The following is a 22,359-nucleotide window of genomic DNA, read 5'->3' as shown; positions in this document are numbered from 1 at the left end:
CATATACTTCCATGTAACAACTTTAACAATACAACCAATTATTTACCTGTCTCAAATGACAAATAAGAATGTTTCTTTAAATGTTTTTGAGAAAGTTGGTCAAAACACATGAAACACGCATACCAAGTGTAACCCAGTAAATGTGGACAGTGACATTCAAAGCAACACTGGCCGGATTAACAACTTTCATGATTAACAAATATCCAGACAAACAATTACATCCATTTAATACTTTCTCTCCAAACAGCTTGATTTCCCCATAGTAACTGTCTGGAAGATGTTTCAGAATTCACAAGGTTTCACTGTTTCAAAACATGAAAACACTTTCTTACTTTGTTGATGCTAAAGCTGATCACTGACCAGAGTTATTTTGACTGGATTTTAAAATGCCACGACAAATAATGAAGCCAGTGTTTACATAAAATGAAAGAAACAATTATATTTTATCATTGTGCTTTCCTGGCCTGGACTGAGAAATACGCAGATGAAATGGATAGCATAGACACAATGAAAACTAAGCTCCTGACATAGCTGCCAACAAACTGACTTTCAAAGAGATTTCTTTGCTCAAGTCTTTGAAATGGCAGTGTGTGACATTTGTGGTAGACAAATCAACAGCCACAGTCTTCAGAAATTTGAGTTGATCTGTGATAAATTGAACGGGACAGACTAATTTTTGTGTTTTCCTGTTAAACTGACCATACTGAATAATTGTCCCCAGGAAAAATAATACAAGGACTTTTATAGATTTATATTACCTGTAGCCTACATTAAGTCAAACTAGTGAGTGCATCTTATTTTAAGGCTTCTATGATTTATACCATGGCATATGTCAGGTAGGGCTGGGACGAGTCCAAATTTACTACCCGGGTACCCACACCCCTATTACCCAACCCTACCCGGGTACCCGCTGTTGGTGTCAAGAGATAGGTACAAAATGTCTGATTGGGAAAAGTTTGACAGTAGCCCTGGAAGACTGTATTTAGATACACATATAAAACGATGTGGTCATGCATACACTGAAGTTGACTGAAGTTTTAGCTTTGTTCAAACATATTTAAGTCAGAAGGAACGAGTTCATAGAAATGCGAACATTAGAGACTTAAAATTGTCATGTTACCATGAAGATATACAGTGAATTATTGTCATGAAACAATATATCACGTGACTAACCACGGGGGACCGGGTAGTCCGGCAGATCAGGTCTTGCACTGCCATAGATAAACAGTCCTTGGCACTCATCTGTTAAAGTCACACTCTGAACTCAGATTGGCTGCAGGTACAAAGCACCGACATCTCAAACACATTCACTGAAGAGATTTGTTTGTTTATTGTTTTACGCTGCACTCAGCAATATTCCAGCTATATGACCGCGGTCTCCTAATAATCGAGTCTGGACCAGACAATCCAGTTATTGACATCATGAGCATCGATCCACGCAATTGGGATACGATGACATTCATCAACCAAGTCAGCGAGTCTGACCATCCAATCCCATTAGTCAGCTCTTACGACAAGCATAGTCGCCTTTTACGACAAGCATAGGTTGCTGAAGACCTATTCTACCCCGGATCTTCACAGGTCTCACTAAAGAGAAACTATATAGTCACAAGAACACATTCATGTTTCTCAGATCTTCATACATCTAAAGGACAAAAAAAAGATTTAGCTTCTTGCGATATATGAACAGGAAGTACAACAGCAGATTTTTTAAGAAATGAAGAAACTGTCTTCTCAATTAAATCCCCACATTGCAAACAACCTCTAACACTGTCTGGTTTTCAGTGTTAAATATGTCTTTCTTGATAAAAGGCGGTTGTATAGAATATCACATTCAGAAAAAAACTTGTGGAACTGATTAGGTACATGTGTGCAGGTGTTCCATTATTGGCCCAGTATTTCCAGGAATGAGAGAAACTCTACCAGGAGATACAGGCTTCCTGAATTTCTGCTTCACCTATGATCCAAAGGTAACCAGCAATGTCTACATCTCATCTGAACGGACACTTCATCCAGAGATAACATGGTTTATCAGTTAATCATTCTACAGAAATGTAATGTCCATTTGAGTGTTAGAAGCATGTACATAAAGGGTTTTTTGGTTTTTTTTGTGTTAAATGCAACACTCAGTAATATTCCTTAATATGATGACACCCTGTACATGATCAAGCCTGGACCAGACAAACCAGTGATTGATATTATTTGTAACATCCCACACCAGGTGGGTACGATGACACATAACTTAACCAAGTCACAAATTCAGAATTTTCATAAATTCGCCTCATACACAAGCACTGGTTGCCAGGGTGAGTGAGTGAGTGAGTGAGTGCTGAGTGAGTGCTGAGTGAGTGAGTGCTGAGTGAGTGAGTGAGTGAGAGTGAGTGAGTGCTGAGTGTGTGAGTGCTGTGTGAGTGCATGAGTGAGTGAGTCCTAAGTGAGTGAGTGAGTCCTAAGTGAGTGCTGTGTGAGTGCATGAGTGAGTGAGTCCTAAATGAGTGAGTGCGTCCTAAGTGAGTGAGTGAGTGAGTGCTGAGTGAGTGCATGAGTGAGTGAGTCCTAAATGAGTGAGTCCTAAATGAGTGAGTGCGTCCTAAGTGAGTGCATCCTAGGTGAGTGAGTGAGTGAGTGAGTGAGTGAGTGAGTGAGTGAGTCCTAAGTGAGTGCATCCTAGGTGAGTGAGTGAGTGAGTGCATGAGTGAGTCCTAAGTGAGTGAGTGAGTGAGTGAGTGATGCTGCCTTTCAGCAATATTCCAGCAACATCACAGAAATGGACACAACAGATGGGCTTTATATTACCCACAGTACTTGTTTCTTAGAAAATGAAGAAAAAACAGATTCCCGACTACAAGCGGAGGCATAAGCTAAGTTCCTCCACTGTGGAATGGCGTCACATAAAGTGACATCACAAAACTTTTGGCACCTTAACAAACAATGAAAAGAATGAAACAATTGGCATGAATTAGCCAACAAGTACAGCAGACATTACTCAAATGCTCATTGAGATCAACTGACTACACTATCACTGATAGCCTCCACTATGGTAATATGCCAATATTTGTCTTCCCTTCCCAACCAGATCAAACAGTCGTACGCTATCACACGCCATGTTTTCAGAACCGACATCCTGACATGTGCTATGATTTACATTTCTGAGCAATCTCTATTTAACACTTCTATTCAACAGTTCTAGCTGTAGGCAACATGGCAATGTTGTGAAAACAATTTACTCAAACATACACACAACAAGTGCTGTAATACTTCATATTCCACAAACAACATGACAGACATATTAACAAGGTGCTACTGGAACATAAACATCCCCATCACCACCTGCTGAAGTTTACTTACCGCCACACAAATATATCAGTAAGGTTGTAAACAGCAAAGGAAGAAAGTTCTCTACTATCCTTTATTAGGCTTAGATAGAGCAATAAAACACCGAAAAAACATGCACACATTTTCATATGTATACAAATTAGCAGACTGGATAAGTGTAACAATTTTTTCACACTACTAAATCAAGGAGTATGAGTGTTTGTTTATTTGTTTATTTGTTTTTTAGCCCACAGTCCGTTATTCCAGCCATATGACGGCAGCTGTTACGTCTTAAGCCTCCTTGCATAATTTGTCATATCACAGCATGTCAGCTTAATGTGAGAGAAAATTTTGGTGAAGCCCTCAAGCATTGGTATGGTGATAACAAACCAGGGATCATTATTAGGTTGATTCAACCAATGATCATATTATCCTGGTGCACCCAGGGGACGCAACTCTGCACTGATTAGACCTTGAAAATGTAACGTGACCTCACCTGTAACCGTTCCTCCTGTGCTCCGATCTCCTCGAAACCCCGCCCTTCATCCAGCGGGGGTAAGCTCAGCTGCTTCTTAATCTCTGAAATTCTCATGAGCGTTCTTCGGACATCCTGCACGTACTGTGTCGGCGAGCGAACATTGGAAGTAGTGCGTGTCACACTAGTAGACACAACGTTAAACGACGTCCGTGTGATTTGACTGTCCCCGTTTGTGAGATCACCATTTGTAATGCTGGGTGGCCGTGGCTGTGCAATCTGCTGACTGATGTCCTGCCACCGTTGGTTCAGCTTGTGCATCTCTGGGGCAACGATGGCCTTGGCGCCACTGGACTCCAGTTCCCCTGCACGTTGTCGCAGGAAGTCCAGCTCTTTCTGGCGCCGTCGCATCTCATCTTCAAAAGCCTGTTGGAACAAAATATTAGATTTAAAAACTAGTGTACTGAAAATACTTCATCTGGGAACATCTGTCCTATTAGTGCCATGTTCAAGCCAAACAAATAAAACTAGGAGACAACAACCAAACTATGTAATGTGAATACACCTCAAACAGGAATAGCCACTCACGATGTGTTGCAGTCTGATTGGTTGGTTGGTTTGTTGATGAACGCCGCACTCACCAATATTCCAGCTATATGACGGCGGTCTGTAAATAATCGAGTCTGGACCAGACAATCCAGTGATTAATATCATGAGCATCGATCCACGCAATTGGGATCGATGACATGCATCAACCAAGTCAGCAAGCCTGACCACCCGATCCTGTTAGTCGCCTCTTACGACAAGCATAGTCGCCTTTTACAGCAAGCATGGGTTGCTGAAGACCTATTCTACCCCTGAATCTTCACGGGTCGTTGCAGTCTGAGTGCCGGGGTCTTAATCACAACAATGAAAATGTAATGGGGATTTATTCAATAGTTTGGTTGCTCTCTACTGGTTTTATTTGGTAGGTCTGGTGTTTATATCTTGACAATACATAGTAAGACTAATCTGGCCACAATGAAACACTATTAAAAGATGTAACACTGTGACACTGAGAAGGCAACATATATGCAGGTACCATCATTTCTCTACAACGAGTTGGCCAATTTTTAGGATCGGAAGGTAGCCTAGTGGTTAAAGTATTCGCTTATCACATCGAAGGCCTGGGTTCGATTCCCGACATGGGTACAATGGGTGAAGCCCATTTTTGGTATCTCACCTCACGATATTAGTGGAAGATTGCTAAAAGTGACATAAAACCATTTTCACTCACATGCTCACTCTTTTTGTGAAACCAATGAGGACTCGTATGGTTTTGACAAATCTAAAAACATAATCATGGTGTATCTGGGATTTGAACCTGCCCAAGAGATAAAAATCTGCTCAGTGAACTGTGGCACCTTTGATGAAAAACCAGCCAAATGTGCTTCAAACTACAAAGAGCAAGATAACAGAGGGTTTGCCACAGCTTCACAACATAAAACAATAGATCTGAAAACTGAATCTCTGCCAAAGTCGGTGAAGAATAATACATATCTCCCTGTCTTTTGTAACTGATGGGCTATTCCCACAGATTGACAGAGTTATCCCCCCTGAATACTACATGTATATTGCCTCGTCAAGGTAAAGGGGCTCTTGGTGAAGTCCTACACAAATATCTCCCTGTCTATTATAACTGATGGGTACTGTCAAGTTCATTTCCACTGATTGACGGAGTTGTTCCCCCTGTGTGATATACGTGGATATACTGCCTGGTTCAGATGGATGGGCTCTGGTTCAAGTCCTACACACATATCTCATGTCTGTTACAGCTAATGGGCATTGTCAAGGTAACTTCCACTGATTGACGGAGTTGTTCCCCCTGTGTGATATACGCAGATGGTGGCCCAGTTTGGATGCAGGGCTCAGGGGTGAAGATTAAGGCTACAGGAGGCACTGAGCATATCAGGAGTTACATGTGCATGACAAATTGCCTGTCAGGTGGACGGAGGAGAAGAACATTAAGCTTTTTTTATAGTCTCCACACACACCTAAGGGGTGATGGCCCATCCGATACTAGCTGTAAACTGTTCTGTATCATTCAAATGAGTTGTGGTATTGAGTTCCTTTCCATAAGCATTTGCAGACATGTTTACCACAGTGCGACTGGGTGTAAATAATTCACACTTTTAAATAACACTTCAAACACGGAAATGTAAGGCCAAAGAAAAATACACAGGAGGTGCTGTTTAGAGAATTATACAATTGCAAGCACTTAACATACATTAACCAACAGTTACACAGTGATCAGACATGCATACCAATAACAAATAGTCTTTCTAGTGTTGACATAAACCCAGAAACCCAGTAAAAAGCCTGCCACACTTTCAGAAAAGAATTATGACATTTCGGTAAGTATAATCCATTATATTTCTGTCAGAGGTCTGTATAAACATGCAATTACTGTAGTTTTGTCCTCAATTACAAAGCCACACTGTGCTGGCATTTCTACAGAAACCTCCTCTGGGAGTTATCCCCCTTGCTTTGACCCTTGATGACCTTCTAAGTGTCTGATTAATAAACACCCAATTATATGTGCTCTCTCCTCTGAGGTTCGCAGACAAGACTGGTGTGAGTCAGCTGTTGGGGAAAAGCTATCTGGGCAGCCGCCTGGGGGCCACATCAGGTTGATGGTTTCCGCACAGTTGTACCTTCTGGGACTATCAGCAGATTTACTGTCTGACAATTACCTAAATATACCCTTATCAACAGTAATAATGTGTCATTCAAAGTCTATCTTATCTAGGAATGTTACTGAATGCAAATATTTCCAATTCTGAAACTATTTTTGGTGGATGCCATATTTCTCACATTGATAGAACGCATATACAATTATTGAAAGTTTACACAAAGGAAATCATTCTATACTTGCAGTTCTGAATGCATATCTGTATTTGGTGTTTTTGTCCCGCTTGTATTATGTCTACATTTTGAGGACAAGTTGCCTGTGAGGATCCAGGTAAGAACACAGGGCCCCAGCATGTGGCAAGAGGCGACTAAACTGATCGGGTGGTCACACACACTGACTTGTGCATGGCCCAAAGTGAAGAAAATCTTTCAATAACCCGACAACTAAGCATAAGAAGAACAAGCTACCAAACCCATTTGCAAGTGAATGAGTGAGTATGGTTTTATGCCGCTTTTAGCAATATTCCAGCAATATCACAGCAGGGGACACCAGAAATGGGCTTCACACATTCTACCCATGTCAGGAATCAAACCCGGGTCTTCGGCGTGACGAGCGAACGCTTTAACCACTAGGCTACCCGACCGCCCCAAACCCACTTGCAACATTTAGAGACTGGGGCAAATTGACAGTCCTCTCACATATTTGACCACAGTCATTCAAAAACTACCGTGTATGTTTGTTCATTCAAATTTTCTAATGCACAGAACCATAATAGTTAATGATCAGCATTACAAAGAGGCAAATCTCAGTCAGGGCACTGACTGCCATGTCTCAGCCTACACTGGGCACTAGACCTTGGGGGTATTGTACTTCTTTAAGTGTTCATGTTCAACTACTGGGATGTGACCAATAAACCTGCAGTCACAAATCATAATACTCCTCAATCTCTTGAATATTTCTCATACGGATCTTTGGGCTTTTTAACTTCAGGTCGGTTGGTCGAAAAAACATAAAAATATAAATTCCAATCTCAAATGGTTTTTTTGATTTCCTCAAAATGTTGAGTAGGTAGGCAGCCCTGTGTGGATATTGTGAGGCGAGTTTAGAGTTACCTCCCTTCCGTAAAATCATGTCTGTTGCAATATGTCATAATCTGTTGTGTTTTCAAGTTATAAAGATTAAGTTTTCAACAGGTTTTAATAACAGTATTCTAAATAATTTATTTACATTGATAGCAACTGAAAACAATTTTATTTAACATTTTACTTATGTTTGGTTGCCAGAATTAAAAAAACCTTGCTTTGATTTGATTTCTTTTTACAAATTTCAAGTTTTTGTAGCCAGCCAAATCTGAAAAAAACTTCTGCCCTTACCTTCACAGGCAAGACTTAGACCAGGAGTTTGAATGCAGATCTCCAACATGGCAGAAATGTGATTGATACAACCATTTTTCTCTGCCACTTGAGAACAAAGCCAACTTATCTGCACAAAGAATACCAAGCTGATACAGCAATTAACATCTGCCGCACACTGTATCAAAGAGCTTCGGCTCGCCTACGTCTGTTCTGACATGCTGAGTATCTTTTAAAGTTTTAGCTTCAAAGACAACTTGGCAGGAATCTGGTACATGTTCAATTATCTAGCCAGCTTATGAAGTAGTTTTTTATTTGGAGGACAGTTGTTATTATTGTCAATCTCCCAAACAACATTCTTCCTGCACAGTGTGTACATGTGACCTTGTATTAACTGTAAAGGTCAACAGATGCCCACTGCTAACAGGAGGTTCCAGTTGTGTAAAGTGCCAAATTTGGCGGAACAGTACGTGGCGCAATCCTCAGCAGTGTTTGGAGCTGTTGATCCTGGGTTCGAACACGAGATTTGTTCATGATGAGTCTCGGTTTGTCTGCACCAAGCTCAGGGGTTTCAACAAAGGGGTAAATGTCTTCTCACCAAGTAAGCAATATTCCCTCAATCAGCAGTCAGTACATCATCAATCAGTACATACTTCCAGTCACAATTTGGCTGGACAACTTTTATAATGTACTGGTTGGCGTAATAGTGATAGAATTGCTTTTACTGATTTATTTTTTTATTTATTTATTTACTGTATTCGACGTAATAAGCGCCCCGCTCTAATAAGCCCCCACAGCGATATTGGCTAATATATTAGCTTGTGAACAATCTCAATCAGCACCCCTTCCGATTGATCAATGTACACAAGACTTATTTATTCACGTATAATACGCACTTGTGTGTTATATGCACCAAATATATTTTCACCAAAATAATATTCTAATAAGAGCCCGGGGCGTTTATTACGTCGAATATGGTATTTATTTATTTCTTTATTTATTACAGAAAAATAAATTCTATCAATAGCCAGCTTGAAATACTCATAAGTCCCGCTAATATGACATGTCCTGTTGTGTGCAAGGCAAGAAATATTGAACGGTTCTCAAAATCTGCACTACCATCATTTTCTGTCCAAGTCAAAGTCGTTGCTATCGAAAAAAAATAAAATTTAAATCCCAAACTATCAAAAGGCACCAGTTTACCACTAGACCTATCTATGAGCCAAGTTTCATGAAGAAATATTTACATTTTTAAGATTTAAAGAGTCCTACCACCATTTTCAGTTTAAGTCAAAGTTGTTGCCATGGAAACTTGAAAAGTTTTTAAAAAATCCCATACTGCCAAAAGACACCAGTTCACCACTATACCCCTCTCTATGTGCCAAGTGTGGTTAACCTATCTTTCATGATTTTTTAGTTCTGCTCCGGAAACGAAACGTGAAGGACGGACGGAAGGACGGCACCCATTCCACCTCATGGCGGGGGATAGTTAATTACAGTAGCCGTATATAATCAAGTCCTGATGAGGCGAACCAGTGACTGGCAGTGTGAGCATCAATCCAGGCCATCATGCCATAATGACACACAATCTGCCAAGTCACAGAGTTTGACAACCTGATCCCTTTTAATTGATTTTTAAAACCTTCCTAAGTTAATGAAGACCTACCACAGAATCTCCACAGGGATCTCATTCAAAGCAGCATGGCAAAAGAGGCTAATTATTTCATGCCAATGTAATCATAAACTTACCGGAAAAAAAATTTCGTATTTTTTTTATTACCATTCCTCTACCAAGAAAAATGAAGCAAAAATGAATCTTATTTAAAAGTCGGCAAAAACTGTCCTCTGAACTCATACATATATGTACCCTGCTTCATCAGATAAACTCTTAACTTTCTTCATGATTCAGATACATTTGAAATTGTTCTTCAAAACTTGCACAGCCAGCAAATTTACCGTCTCATTTGTAGGTAATAAAATAGTTATCAGACATCTTCAGACTAAAGCAGTGAATGTGCAACTCGTAGACAACAAATATGTGATCTTATCTTCGAAATCGGCCATCTTTAAGGCCTACCTGAAGTTAAATGTTATGCTTGGGTTTCTGAACTGGAATGGCAAAATGAGGCAAAGGAAACTGATTGGAACCATATGTTAAAGCATCTGACATAGTCATCTGTATGCTCATCTGTTGAGCAAAGTCAAGAAGAAGCTGTGTAGGTAGGGAATCATTTTCCTAAAATCCTGATGAGGTCAATTGTGAGCTTTCAGTCATATCAATAACAGTGAATGAGTGGTTTAGGCTGTCGTGCAATATTCTAAAAATACCACATAGGGAGCACCATACTTAGGCTTCACATATTGGACGTAGCAGGGACATATGGTGTGACAAGTAAACACTTCAACCACTTGGCTATATTAAAGATCATAATGGCGCAAATCTGGGTTTAAGATTCATGACCAACGGAGCCTGGTATGTCTAAGGGACACAACTCTGCACAGTATTTGACATTTTGCCACATGTCCATTGATGTAACATTTAAACTAATATAAAACTACAAGTGAGTGAGTGAGTTGGGTTAAACACCGCATTTAACAGTATTCCAGTTATATCCAGTGTGTCAGCTTATTGTGAGAGGAAAGCCCGTAGTGAATCAGGTCTTAGATGTTTACCACTTCGGTGAAACCCAAGAGCACGGGTATGGTGCTGACAAACCTAGAAATATAATTGTGGCGAACCGGGATTCGAACCCACAATCATAGGTTTCTGACGTGCCCAAGGGATGCAACTCTGCACAGCGAATCGCGGCACCTTAGACGACTGGGCCACCCGTGCCCCCTATAAAACTCCAAGGTGTGGTGCCCATTTTCAGTCTAGGTCTACCCATTACTGCAGTGAGTGAAACATACGTGTACATACACTATACTGCTACACTAATATTCATCACACAACTGGAGCTCGTAGACAAACAAAGGTGAGTGAGTGAGTGAGAATGGTTTTATGCCGCTTTTTGCATTATTCCAGGCTTCACACATTGTACCCATGTCGGGAATCGAACCTGGGTCTTCTGCGTGACGAGCGAACGCTTTAACCACTAGGCTACCCGACCGCCCCGATATTTTGGTGTAACCAGACACTGTCTGAATCTATGGGGCCCTGGGATCCTAGAGGTTTGGTCCACTGGTATCTGAATCTTGGGACTCCGTCAGTCTCTGACATTCAACATCACGGCTAAGACAACGACCACTTAACTTTCATGCTTAATTTCAACACTGGTAATTAAACTTACAAAGACCACCAATTGCCAAAGCCTATAACGATTACCCAGAGAAAATGTGTCTGTTAACAGACGGTTGTTCTAAACCCTAAGACGCCTCCATAAAACCACTGTCAAGGAATCTGAAAACTGCAGACAGTTTCAAATATGTTTCATCTTATGATTCTGTGCTAATCCACAACTAAAGAAGTCGCCTTACTTTACACAACCACAGCAGACCTGATTGATTCAAAACCTGTAGCAATCTTCAAAACCAGCGACAGACATCCCTGAGATGGATTTTCATCAAAGATGAAGTCCAGTTAATAGGAAATTGGTAAACCGATCGTCTTTGATGTATTTGTTCTTGTACGTTTACCAAATGCTGCTGTCAGAAGCACCACGTGTGCTTCATAAACGACTGAGTTATTTCCACAAATGTCAAGAAGCAACGTACAAAACCTGAGATGATTTTTCCAACTGAGTTCAGCTGAACACCATATGAATGTCATACAAGCCCACACATTCTTTACGAAAATTTACATACGTTACTATTCCTAAACAACTCATCTGAAAAACTGGTGGCCATTACTGCGATGCATTGGATGCACTGTTAGTTTCTCTGTCAGAGTGCTTGAGAGGGGTACACGATAGGAGATATAATAGGATTTCCATTTACCGAAAAAACGTTTCTCCATTTTTTCATACTTAAAACAACTCAAGCAGACAATTGTTTCAAGCGTCTGTAACTGAATGAGCTAGTTGTCTTACTTTCGGTCGTTTTTTACAGTGATGTTTCTTCTCATGGTTGAGGTGGTTATTGTCTGATTATGTGCTAACTCTTGTTCTGCTGGTGCCTTGAACAGAATTTCAGCTGTGCCACCTGCCAGGTCAATGAGGGAGGGTAGGGAAAAGCGATGCAGGTTGTTATTCAGAGACTGACCACTATATATTCAGCTGGGGTGGGGGGGCTGGCCAGAAAATATATTTTGCTGCTTCAAGATATAACTCTTTTTCTTAGTGGGAGGAGGAGTTGAAGCTTTTGTTTTATAACATTTTGTCGTAAATCTTGAAGCTCTGTGTCTTTTCTTGTTTGTTTGTTTGTTTGTTGTTTAATGCTGCACTCAACAATATTCCAGCTATATGACAGCCGTCCGTAAATAATTGAGTCTGAACCAAACAATCCAGTGATTGACATCATGCCCCTCGATCCACGCATTTGGGATACAATGACATGCATCAATTAAGTCAGCGAGCCTGACCACCCAATTCCGTTAGTCCTCTCTTACGACAAGCATAGTCACCTCTTACAATAAGCATGGGTTGCTGAGGATTATTCTACCCCGGATCTTCACGGGTCACTGATTAGGTACAGGTGTGCAGGTGTTTCAGCATTATTGGCCCAGCATTTCTAGGAACGAGAGAAACTCTACCAGCAGATACAGACTTCCTGTATACACCAAAACCAGTCTTTTCTTTCCAAACCCCCACTATCCTACCTCCAATATCAAATGCAGACAGACCATGGACTCAAACACATGATCAGCTTATCCAGGCAGCCAAGGGGCACAACTCTGTACAGTGAGTTGCAGCACCATGAACCACTGGGTTGATCACATGCAGTGGGTGAGTGAGTGAGTGAATCAGTTTAATGCTGTTTTGAACAGTATTTTTATAAATAGTATTTCACAGCATTTCACCTTAATGTGGGAGGAAAGTCCGAATTGGTGAAACCAACAAGCAGTTATGGTGTGACAAACCTAGAAAGCAAAAGTCATAACCAAATGGGATCATAATAAGGGTTAGTACGGGATTCAAACCCACTGGCATAGGATCCTGGCATACCAAAGGGACACAACTCATGACATTGAATAACTGTATTACACAACTTGGCCACCAAAGCCACCTTATAAGAGAAATAGACTGAAAGTACTTTCTAGATAATTCATGACTCCAGGCCACCATCAGCTGTAAGATTGCAGAGTGCAATTAAACATCAAGCAATCTTTATCCAGTTTGACAAGAATGTTCCTTTGAATGGACCCCTTCACAGTTCAGTGTATCGCCTTGTCCCCTCCCCTCCTCACCCCCTCTCCCTCCATCTTCCCCTCTAACAAAGGCCAGGGGGGTATTGGCGCCATGAGCTATACCCAGTGCCCTTCTGGGTGTATACACCATTACATCTGCATGTATAAACCAGCATTATTCCACATCTATATATTGCTGGTGGAGCACTCCTGTCGTCAGACTGAACCACTTCAGAGGTCTAAACACTGGCAGTAATCTCATTACCGCTGCATAAAAACGCATCTCGTTGCTTTCAACATTGAGATTCATCACCTATTTATAACACATAATTTTCAACAGACATCATAATAATAGAATGAAATGGGTAAATTAAATATTTTGGAAAAATAAATTTATTGCTTTAGTTCAAAATATGACATTGATGTATGAGAAAGACTTATCGTCATGTGTTAATACATCATCAGGCGTTAGATAGTGAAGACAGTTGCCAAAATGAACATTTATGTGCATACTTTTCTTTAAAACAACAGGTGAATATCTTACTGATAAAATGTATTCATGTTCTCTTTGACATAAAGTTTCCATAAGAGTCCATATTACCAAATTCACCCTAATAAGGTGCTCCCCATTAGAAATTAAGGTGTAACAAAACACTTTGTCCCGTACCACACAAATCTTGACGGTTAAAGGTCACGATAAGCTACACCTGATATGTGAAAGTGTAACACTTGTCATTTGAGGATGCATATTGGATGGACTGAACAGAAAACCACTAAAACTACACTTGAGTTCATAATACATAAAAGGTAATGATGCTTAAGACCTCTTGTACATATCATCAGAAAATTGCATTTTATGTTTAACTGTCATATAGTGAGTGAGTGAGTTGGGTTTTAATGCCGCTTTTAACAGTATTCCAGTTATATCACGGCATGTCAGCTTAATGTGGGAGGAAAGCCCGAAGTGATGCAGGTTCTAGACGTTTACCACTTCGGTGAAACCCACGAGCACGGGTATGGTGCTGACAAACCTAGAAACATAATTGGGGCGAACCGGGATTCGAACCCACAATCATAGGTTTCTGGCTACCCAAGGGACGCAACTCTGCACAGCGAATCGCGGCGCCTTAGGCGACTGGGCCACCCGTGCCCCCCAACTGTCATATAATTTTACATGCACCCTTGCATATATTTGTATCATTTTGTATCGATAACTGATAGGCTACTTGTATCATTTTGTATAGACTTATGATACCATGATACTTGCATCATGGTACAAAGTATTGTATAGCGACAATCAGTCATTACGCACCGGTCACAAATGTCCTCCATCTCATCCAGTAACAGGTGCTTGTCAGGTCAGTTACTATAACTGGCACCATGCAGTCACATGGCCAAAATCAGAGGTTCCGAGGAAGAATATTTGAAATGCAAAGATCAAATGTTTGATTTTGACACACTTTCTAAACTATGGAATGTTGTTTTAAAGACCATTTTAAAAAATATATACACTAAACTGATCAAGCATTTCTCATTGCAATAGGTCCTCTGTTTCCATGGAAACTGTTTCAATACACTTAATGAGTATGGCCTTAATTTGTGAACAGACCAAAAGTACACACCATAAACACTGCCCCTAGCATGGTGATGCTAAAATATCAGCAAATACTGTACCACAGGTTTCTTCAAAAATTCTTTCTAGGTAATAAATTTTATATTTTTCAATATTTGAATGAAATTCAAAATTGAATAGCATCATTTTCTCCATAAGACATGTTTTTTGCATGAACAGCATTCTCAGAACCTCGTAATTTTTTTTTTACAAATCACTCTGTGTATACAGTTGGTATTAATAAGTTTTCTTGTCTAGAAGAAATGCACCACCAACATTGCGCTACTGCACAAAACAAAGTGGCTATTTGTTGGCGTCAGTCAACCCCCAATGACGTACGTAACTCCATTAACATACAAAGTGCTCTCGTCAATTTCCACCAAGGTACACCTTGTACATCCCCACTGCAACAAAACACCACAACCGATTTTCTCCTCCAAAATGTCAGACCAAACTAATATTTTCCTGACAACAAACCCCACATACAAACACGCCTGCCACTCTAAAACAGAAGTTTAATTCAAGAACAAAATTGTCAATTTCGCGTCTATTGCGGTTTTATCAAATTATTGTACATGATGTTGTATGAGCTCTGGAACCCAGAATTCAGCAAATGTCAAAAGAATGGCAAGTCCACATTCACTGCGGGCAAGTCATCGCTCCCAGCAGGGGACGAGAATCTAAGTCAGATGTTGTAGGGAAATGTATAGGAACCAGGTCGAGACTCAAAGACGTGCTCGCCGCTCCTCACGCGCACTCATGCCCGGAATGCACATGCAGCTAGAGTGATGGCTACCTGGTCGTCCCGGGTTTCCGGAGTCCCGCTACCAGGGCACATGTAGCGCAATCAGAAGTAAGCTTAGTGAAGCACAGGAAACAGGGTGGAAAAATACGAAATATTTGTTCGTAAATACGATCAGGTTGTTGTTCGAGAACTGCTTACTTTAAGATGTTTAAAGATGCAGGTGTTTTGATTGGGTGGCATTTCGGGAGTAGTTGATGGTGACATGGAATATTCAGGTGTTGAGGCAGCAATGTCACACGCTATGGGGGTGGGGGGTGGGGGGTGGGGGGTGGGGGAAGAGTTATGTGACCTGTAGGGTGGAGCTGTGCCAGGGCAGATACTTAGCGTGTGGTGTTAGTGTTGGTGGGGGTGGCAGGTGGGGGGGTGGGGGGTGGCAGAAGGAGTGTCAGGGGTGCAAGGGTGTGGTGTTTGTGTTGGTGGGGGTGGCAGGTTGGGGGGTGATCTGTGGGGGCAGGAGTGTCAGGGGTACAAGGGAGTGGTGTTTGTGTTGGTTGGGAGGGGAATGGAGGTGGTGATCTGTGGGGGCAGGAGTGTCAGGGGTACAAGGAAGTGGTGTTTGTGCTTGTTGGGAGGGGAATGGGGGTGGTGATCTGTGGGGGCAGGAGCGTCAGGGGTGCAAGAGAGTGGTGTTTGTGCTTGTTGGGATGGGGGTGGTGATCTGTGGGGGCAGGAGCGTCAGGGGTACAAGAGAGTGGTGTTTGTGCTGGTTGGGATGGGGTTGGTGATCTGTGGGGGCAGGAGCGTCAGGGGTGCAAGGGAGTGGTTAATATAGGATGGGTACATGAGCCTAGCTGTAGGTGCCATGGGCTGCACAGCCTGGATCACTGTAAGCTGAACAAGGTTAGAAAATGGTGAGGCTGCACGATGAAGGAGGAAGCTGACACACATGATTAGTGAGTGAATGCCATTTACTACTATCAGCAACACAACAGCTATATCCTATGATCAAATCTGGACCAGGCAAACCAGTGATTGACATCAGGCCTGGCTACAATGACACACTCCATCACCTGATCCCCGATTTCAAGCTCCCAACACAGCTAGGATGCATGGGGACTGATGAATGGTCAGTCTGGGAAAACCCACCAGGAGACCTAATACCTTCAATGTTAATGGGGAAGGGGAGGTGTCATCGTTATTGGACAAAACAGGACAAAACAACGAATATATCCAGAGTTCCCGCTGGCTTTTGAAACTATCAGTCCTTGTGGGCTGGCAACTCTAAAAATTACCAGTCCCCCCTAATTTTTGCCAGTCCCAACTTTCAACAAATAAAAAAACATATAACATATGAAAATTATTTGGTTTTAATTCTTTCAACTTCATGTTCAGTGCAAAGATGACATCTCTGAAGTAACTTAGTTAGATCTATACGTCATTCACATAAACTTCATTCACAATTTTCTCTTTGTTTTTTTTATATTTCGAGACAAAGTCGCTACAAATGGATATTTCACCTAGAAATAGACAAGGGGAAACCCTGATGGTAACAGACAAGCTGACTTTGTTTGAAAAATGTACTTATATGAATATCACTGATGTTTTGTTCAACAACAAGGATTTATTTGCCAGGCCACAGGGACTGGCAGTCACATTAATAACCGGTCCAAGCCTAATTTTACCGGTAAAAAACTGGTAATAACCGGTAAACGGGAACACTGATATCCAAATACTGACACCATGATCAACTAAAGGTAATACAAGACCTGAAGAGATGCATACTGAGTGTGAGTAAAACACTGGTTCCATTTCATTTCATACACAATGTTAGGCCAAAGAGACACACAAAGAATGCATAAATTTGGTAAAACCTACGCTTTAATTCCAGTCCATAGTAACAGCCTGGAACAGATTTGTACTCAGTTTTATACAAGAAACAATAAAATACCTATTAATCCCCTATTAAAAAACGAAAAATGAAAAAAATGAAGTATTTGATCTGAGAAAATAAAAAATATGTAATTCTTTAAACATCTTCCTGTGACTTACTTGAATACATAGAATAGACAGCTATAATGTGATATACAGATAGCAGACTACAAGCGTTGAATACACAGAGCGACCAAGTGATACAGACATTCAATGTGTAACGTACACAGACATCGGCAGGAGTTACTGCATGCATAGCCTCAATACACCTGCTTGTTATTTCCTACTTATTTAGTATATTAGAATAAAAAACTATTTCTTGGCTTTTTGCTCAGCCATATAACATGACAAATGATCTGTATGAGTGATATCGTGGAAACCTGTTAATCTGGGTGCTAGTATTGACAGTGACATTGTATAAATTAACATATTTCCAGCTTTATGAATGACAGGTACGGAGTAATGTCCCTTTGTCGGTTCTGGACTCAGCAAGGTTAAACCACTTGGAGCCAGTTTCACAAAGTGAGGTGAAATTGGGTTTAACGTCGCGTCCAAGATTATTGCACTTATATAGCGACGTGCATGGACGTGTGAGTGTGTGGCTGCTTGTACTAGTCCGGACTGATGCCGATTTATAGTGCTAGCCCACTGAGATACCATGCCGCAGTTTAACATGAATACTCCACTCAGACACAGTATACTGACTCCGAGCCGACCAGTCCTTGTTTTAGCCCCTTAATGCCGAGCGCCAGACAGGGTAACAACAAGTACCATCTTTTAATGTCTTTTGGGATGACTTGGTCGGGGATTGAACCCCGGACCTTCCGCTCTACCACTAGACCACGGAGGCAGTCCCACAAAGTGACAGTAACATTGGGATTACCATAACTCAGTGTTATTGTTGTTAACGCCACACTCAGCAATATTTCAGCTATATGATGGCAGCCTGTAAGTATTAGAGTCTGGACCAGACAATTCTGTGACTGATATTGTGAGCAATGATCCATGATGTCTGCGTACGAGGACACGCTATCAAACTAGTCACGGAGCCTCACCACCTGGTTGCCTCTTACGACCAGCAAAGGTTGCTGGGAACCAAATTCTAACCATGAATCCCCATGGACAAGTCAATGTTTATGTAAGAGAGTTAAAACAGTCTCAGTGCTCGGACCGCTTTGTGAAATTGGGCTCTGGAAGGCAAGATATCGACACCAACGAAGTACAGACTATCATGGTTTCACTGTATATGCAAAATGGATGATGTGGGTGGGGAGATGAAATGAATCTTGTTTTTATTAAACTTATGCTAAACAAAAGAATTAAAATGAATTACGTTTTTGAGCATCCAGATTCCGAACGCCAGGATGCAAGCAATGAAGCAGAGAAAGGCCAAGGACATCATCGCCGTCAAAGCTGTGATCAGACCAATGATGTCATCTGCCATCTTTGCTGTTGGGTAAAACTCCGCAACTCGTGAATGTGCAACAACCATTAAGAGCTATGGAACTTCCAGAATGTTTGGAAGAAACGGCTGTCACTTCAAGCGAGAAACTTCTTTTTTTCTCACTGTCCTCTCATAAATGACGAAAATCATAGTATGGTGCAACTGATTTCATACACACATCAAAGCTATGTCTTGTGATGCAATTTTCCATGTCACTTCTTCGATTGTCAGGAATCAAGCAATTTCTCACTTCAACACATCACAATTTTCCGTTTTCATTCATTGACTTGTTTTTTTCTTTGCTCCCAAATTATCCATATGTGATCCAAGTAGTTTCTTCATTTGGCTTGGAATGATTTAATAACATTAACCTCTGTGAATGATACATCCGCGAGGTCCATATACACCAACAAAAGGTCACAGATGTCCATATACACCAACAAAATGTCAGGGAAGTACACGCTCAACTCAAAACAGGCTTGTTGAATTTGTTAAGCATCAAGGTCACAAAACTGACCTTGAAATCACAGAGAATTCATGTGATGCACAGGTCTTGATCCATAATATCTGCACCCTCCGGCAATATCCAGACTTCACGTCTGCTGCAAGATATTCTGTTATCACCCTTCCCTACTCCCCCACAAACAGCCCTCAACTCCTGGCCCCTGTCCTCATACCTTTGATAGCTGGTGCTCTAGCAGGTCGTAAATCCCAGCAAGAATCATCATAATTGTTCCACACACAAAATCTTCATCAAGACAATACCCACTTAAACAAGGAACACCTTATCAATGACAATCAGAAATCAACAAAAAAAACTGCAATGAAAAAAAATTCTTCTCAAAGCACCATTGGTTACACTCCACTATTTTCTTGACACCAATCCTTCCAGAGAAATCTTCACAGATTATAACTATCTTAAAAACATTCAAATGACCCTGTATGGGGAACACTTATCACTGACTTTTTTCCTCTCCGGGGAACTCTGTTTTTGTGGACGTTTTTCATCCACATATTCTCACCTTGTAAAGGAACCCCGGAAGGTGATGGGTCGAAGGTTTAGTTTTCCAGTGCTCTTATCTCTAATCTGATACTAGTCTGGTACAATGACTTCCACACGTGGGTATGGCACACATACAACCCTTGCTTCCAAACCGGCGCTACAAACCAAAAACAATGTCAGAGACAGGAAAGAGTGAGGACTATTCAGAGCCTTATCATATAAGTTGTGGATCAGTTCCTGCTCAATTTACCAAAAATAACTGCAATATTACAATATTTCCACTTCAAATCCTCAAATATTTATTAATCTGTGGTTCTTGTACAATTTAACATTCTATGATCAAAGATCAAAAACTTTCTAGAATAGAATGTTATGTCCCACCATTGATATTCCATTTTGAAATTATTTTTTGGTCTAATCTTTGAGCAAAAGGATCTGTAAGAAATAAACTTTCATGATTCACACCATAAATAAACTCCTTTTATATTCCAAAATTACCTGAAACCACCTGCCTGTGTTTGATAACAAAATCCTCAAAACACATCAACGTCAAAATTCTCTTAAAACTGATGATATTTAATTAATCACTTGATATGACTGATAGTTTTTGCAAGAGTACCTCATGGGATTGATGGCAACATAAACTAACTCTGCTTATCAGATAAGCGAAATAAAATCTCCCTAGGAACTATAATGAAGAACATATCCTATTTCCAGGAACAAAAAGATTCAAACTTATCAATTAACCAGAATTTTGGCAGCAACTGTAAAGACTAGAAAATATATTATTAAAATCAACGTCCCTCCCAACTTACGAAATCCTTATGAAATTTCAAAGCAAGCATACCTGAAGAGATCCTTGAAATGCAACTTAGGAATGCAACACAATTTAAAGATTCCAAAATATTATTTTTTCCATAATTTGAACACAATCCTCCAAGAATCAAAGCTCCATTTGAGGAAACTCAGCAAGCATATTTGTGCCTGTAGTTGGCTCTGTGATGGCGAAGGTATCAATGTGAACGACCGCTTGTTTCTCACCACTGTAGTGCCTACCTAACAAGTCTATTGCCATGTGTTTCATTTTCTCATCCCAGCATTCCAACAGCGCCTTTGCATTTTGGTGAAAAGCGTATTCACCACCAAACGAAAACAAAAATGATTGAGAATCACATAAATCTTCTCTGGGATACTCTTGTTCCAAAATTACCAAAATTCTTCTGTGAAAATGGAAAAGTTACGAAAAAAAGACAATGAGAAGCAATTCTTCAAAATCTATCCCTTGTGATCTTGATCTTTGCCTAGACGCAAAACAAATGTTGCTGGACGTAAGGGGATCAGGCCACAGCTGGAATGTATGAAATAGTTGGACGTCCTGAAACAATGCTTCCTGAATCTGCACCACACACCTGTACAGCTATAGATAACAAACCTCTCGACACGTCTAAAACGTCCCTGATTCCTAATCAAGCAACTTCAGGTCTCATCCCGTTTCTTGATGGTTATTCAAAGCCGACTCTACAGCTATGAAAACAAAACGTCACACCTCAAGGAATATAACCCTGTCATGCAACCAACAATTACTGCTCTGACAGGTTAACTCCTTCATGACATAACAACATCATTAAGACATCCAGGTAAGTTCGTTAAGAAATCCAGGTAAGTTTGTAAAGAAATCCAGGTAAATTTGTAAAGAAATCCAGGTATGTTTCAAAGAAATAACATTTGGTTTTTCACACAGGAGGAACGGCCAGGCTCCTGCCTACTCTGACTGACAGATTTCGACAAGTGGCCACAGGAAAATAAGCACTTGGCTCATAGAGCAAAGTGTTAACGTGTATGATGGTGGGCAAAGAGGGGCAGTTTGGCTACACTTCACAAGCCAGAGAGACCAGGGAGAGAACGTGACTGCTCCTGAGAATTGCCACAGACTCTCTCCATCACGGCTGGGGGGTCAGGGAGCCAACTGCACATACTGCAAGTACCTGCCTGTGTTGGAGCTCCCTCCTCCCCAGTACCCCCCTGGAAGGTACCGCCAGGTGTGCATGTGCACAGAGAAGTATAGGGATATATATCAGTTTCGCCATTTTTGATTTTGTTAAAAGGTGTGTTGTTCTGAAAATCAAAATCGTTTCATATACTGTTATAAAAGCCTAGTGGATATTCAAATCATCAACATCATCCTTGTTTTCCTCATGAAAACATGAAACAATTATCACGGTTATCATCATCATCATCATAAGTTATCTCTATTATGAAACATGATTTTTTGATACCATTGCATGGCTTTCATCATCATCATCATCATCATCATTGTCATATTGTCATCATCATCAGTAAATCGTTTTTTTGAAACATGATTTTTTATTATCATTGCACGATTATCATCATCATCATCATCATCATCAAGAATTAAACATTATGTACAACTAATTACCATTGAGTGAATGAGCTGCTCGGGATGTGTGTGGACTGCAGGGTTAGCCATCATCGAGTTGCGCTTACATGTTTCCCTTTATTCATGATCCA

At 40.8% G+C, this 22,359-nt stretch overlaps 1 protein-coding gene across 8 annotated transcripts in view; it reads right to left on the bottom strand.

Moving 5' to 3' along the window:
• LOC124111021 (dystrophin-like) overlaps nucleotides 1–22,359 on the bottom strand; it is a 480,101-nt gene that overhangs the window by 221,701 nt on the left and 236,041 nt on the right. For all 8 annotated transcript variants that reach the window (XM_048383638.1, XM_048383637.1, XM_046470561.2 and 5 more), the window contains one exon: nucleotides 3,812–4,216. In XM_048383638.1, the coding sequence (XP_048239595.1) occupies nucleotides 3,812–4,216 (405 nt within the window). The remainder of the gene's footprint in view (nucleotides 1–3,811; nucleotides 4,217–22,359) is intronic.

This window comes from Haliotis rufescens, unplaced genomic scaffold (genome assembly GCF_023055435.1).
Source record: "Haliotis rufescens isolate VD_foot unplaced genomic scaffold, xgHalRufe1.0.p SCAF_5, whole genome shotgun sequence".
NCBI lineage: Eukaryota > Metazoa > Mollusca > Gastropoda > Lepetellida > Haliotidae > Haliotis > Haliotis rufescens.
Note: the sequence above shows the minus strand (reverse complement) of the source record. Positions and strands in the feature narration are given on the sequence as shown.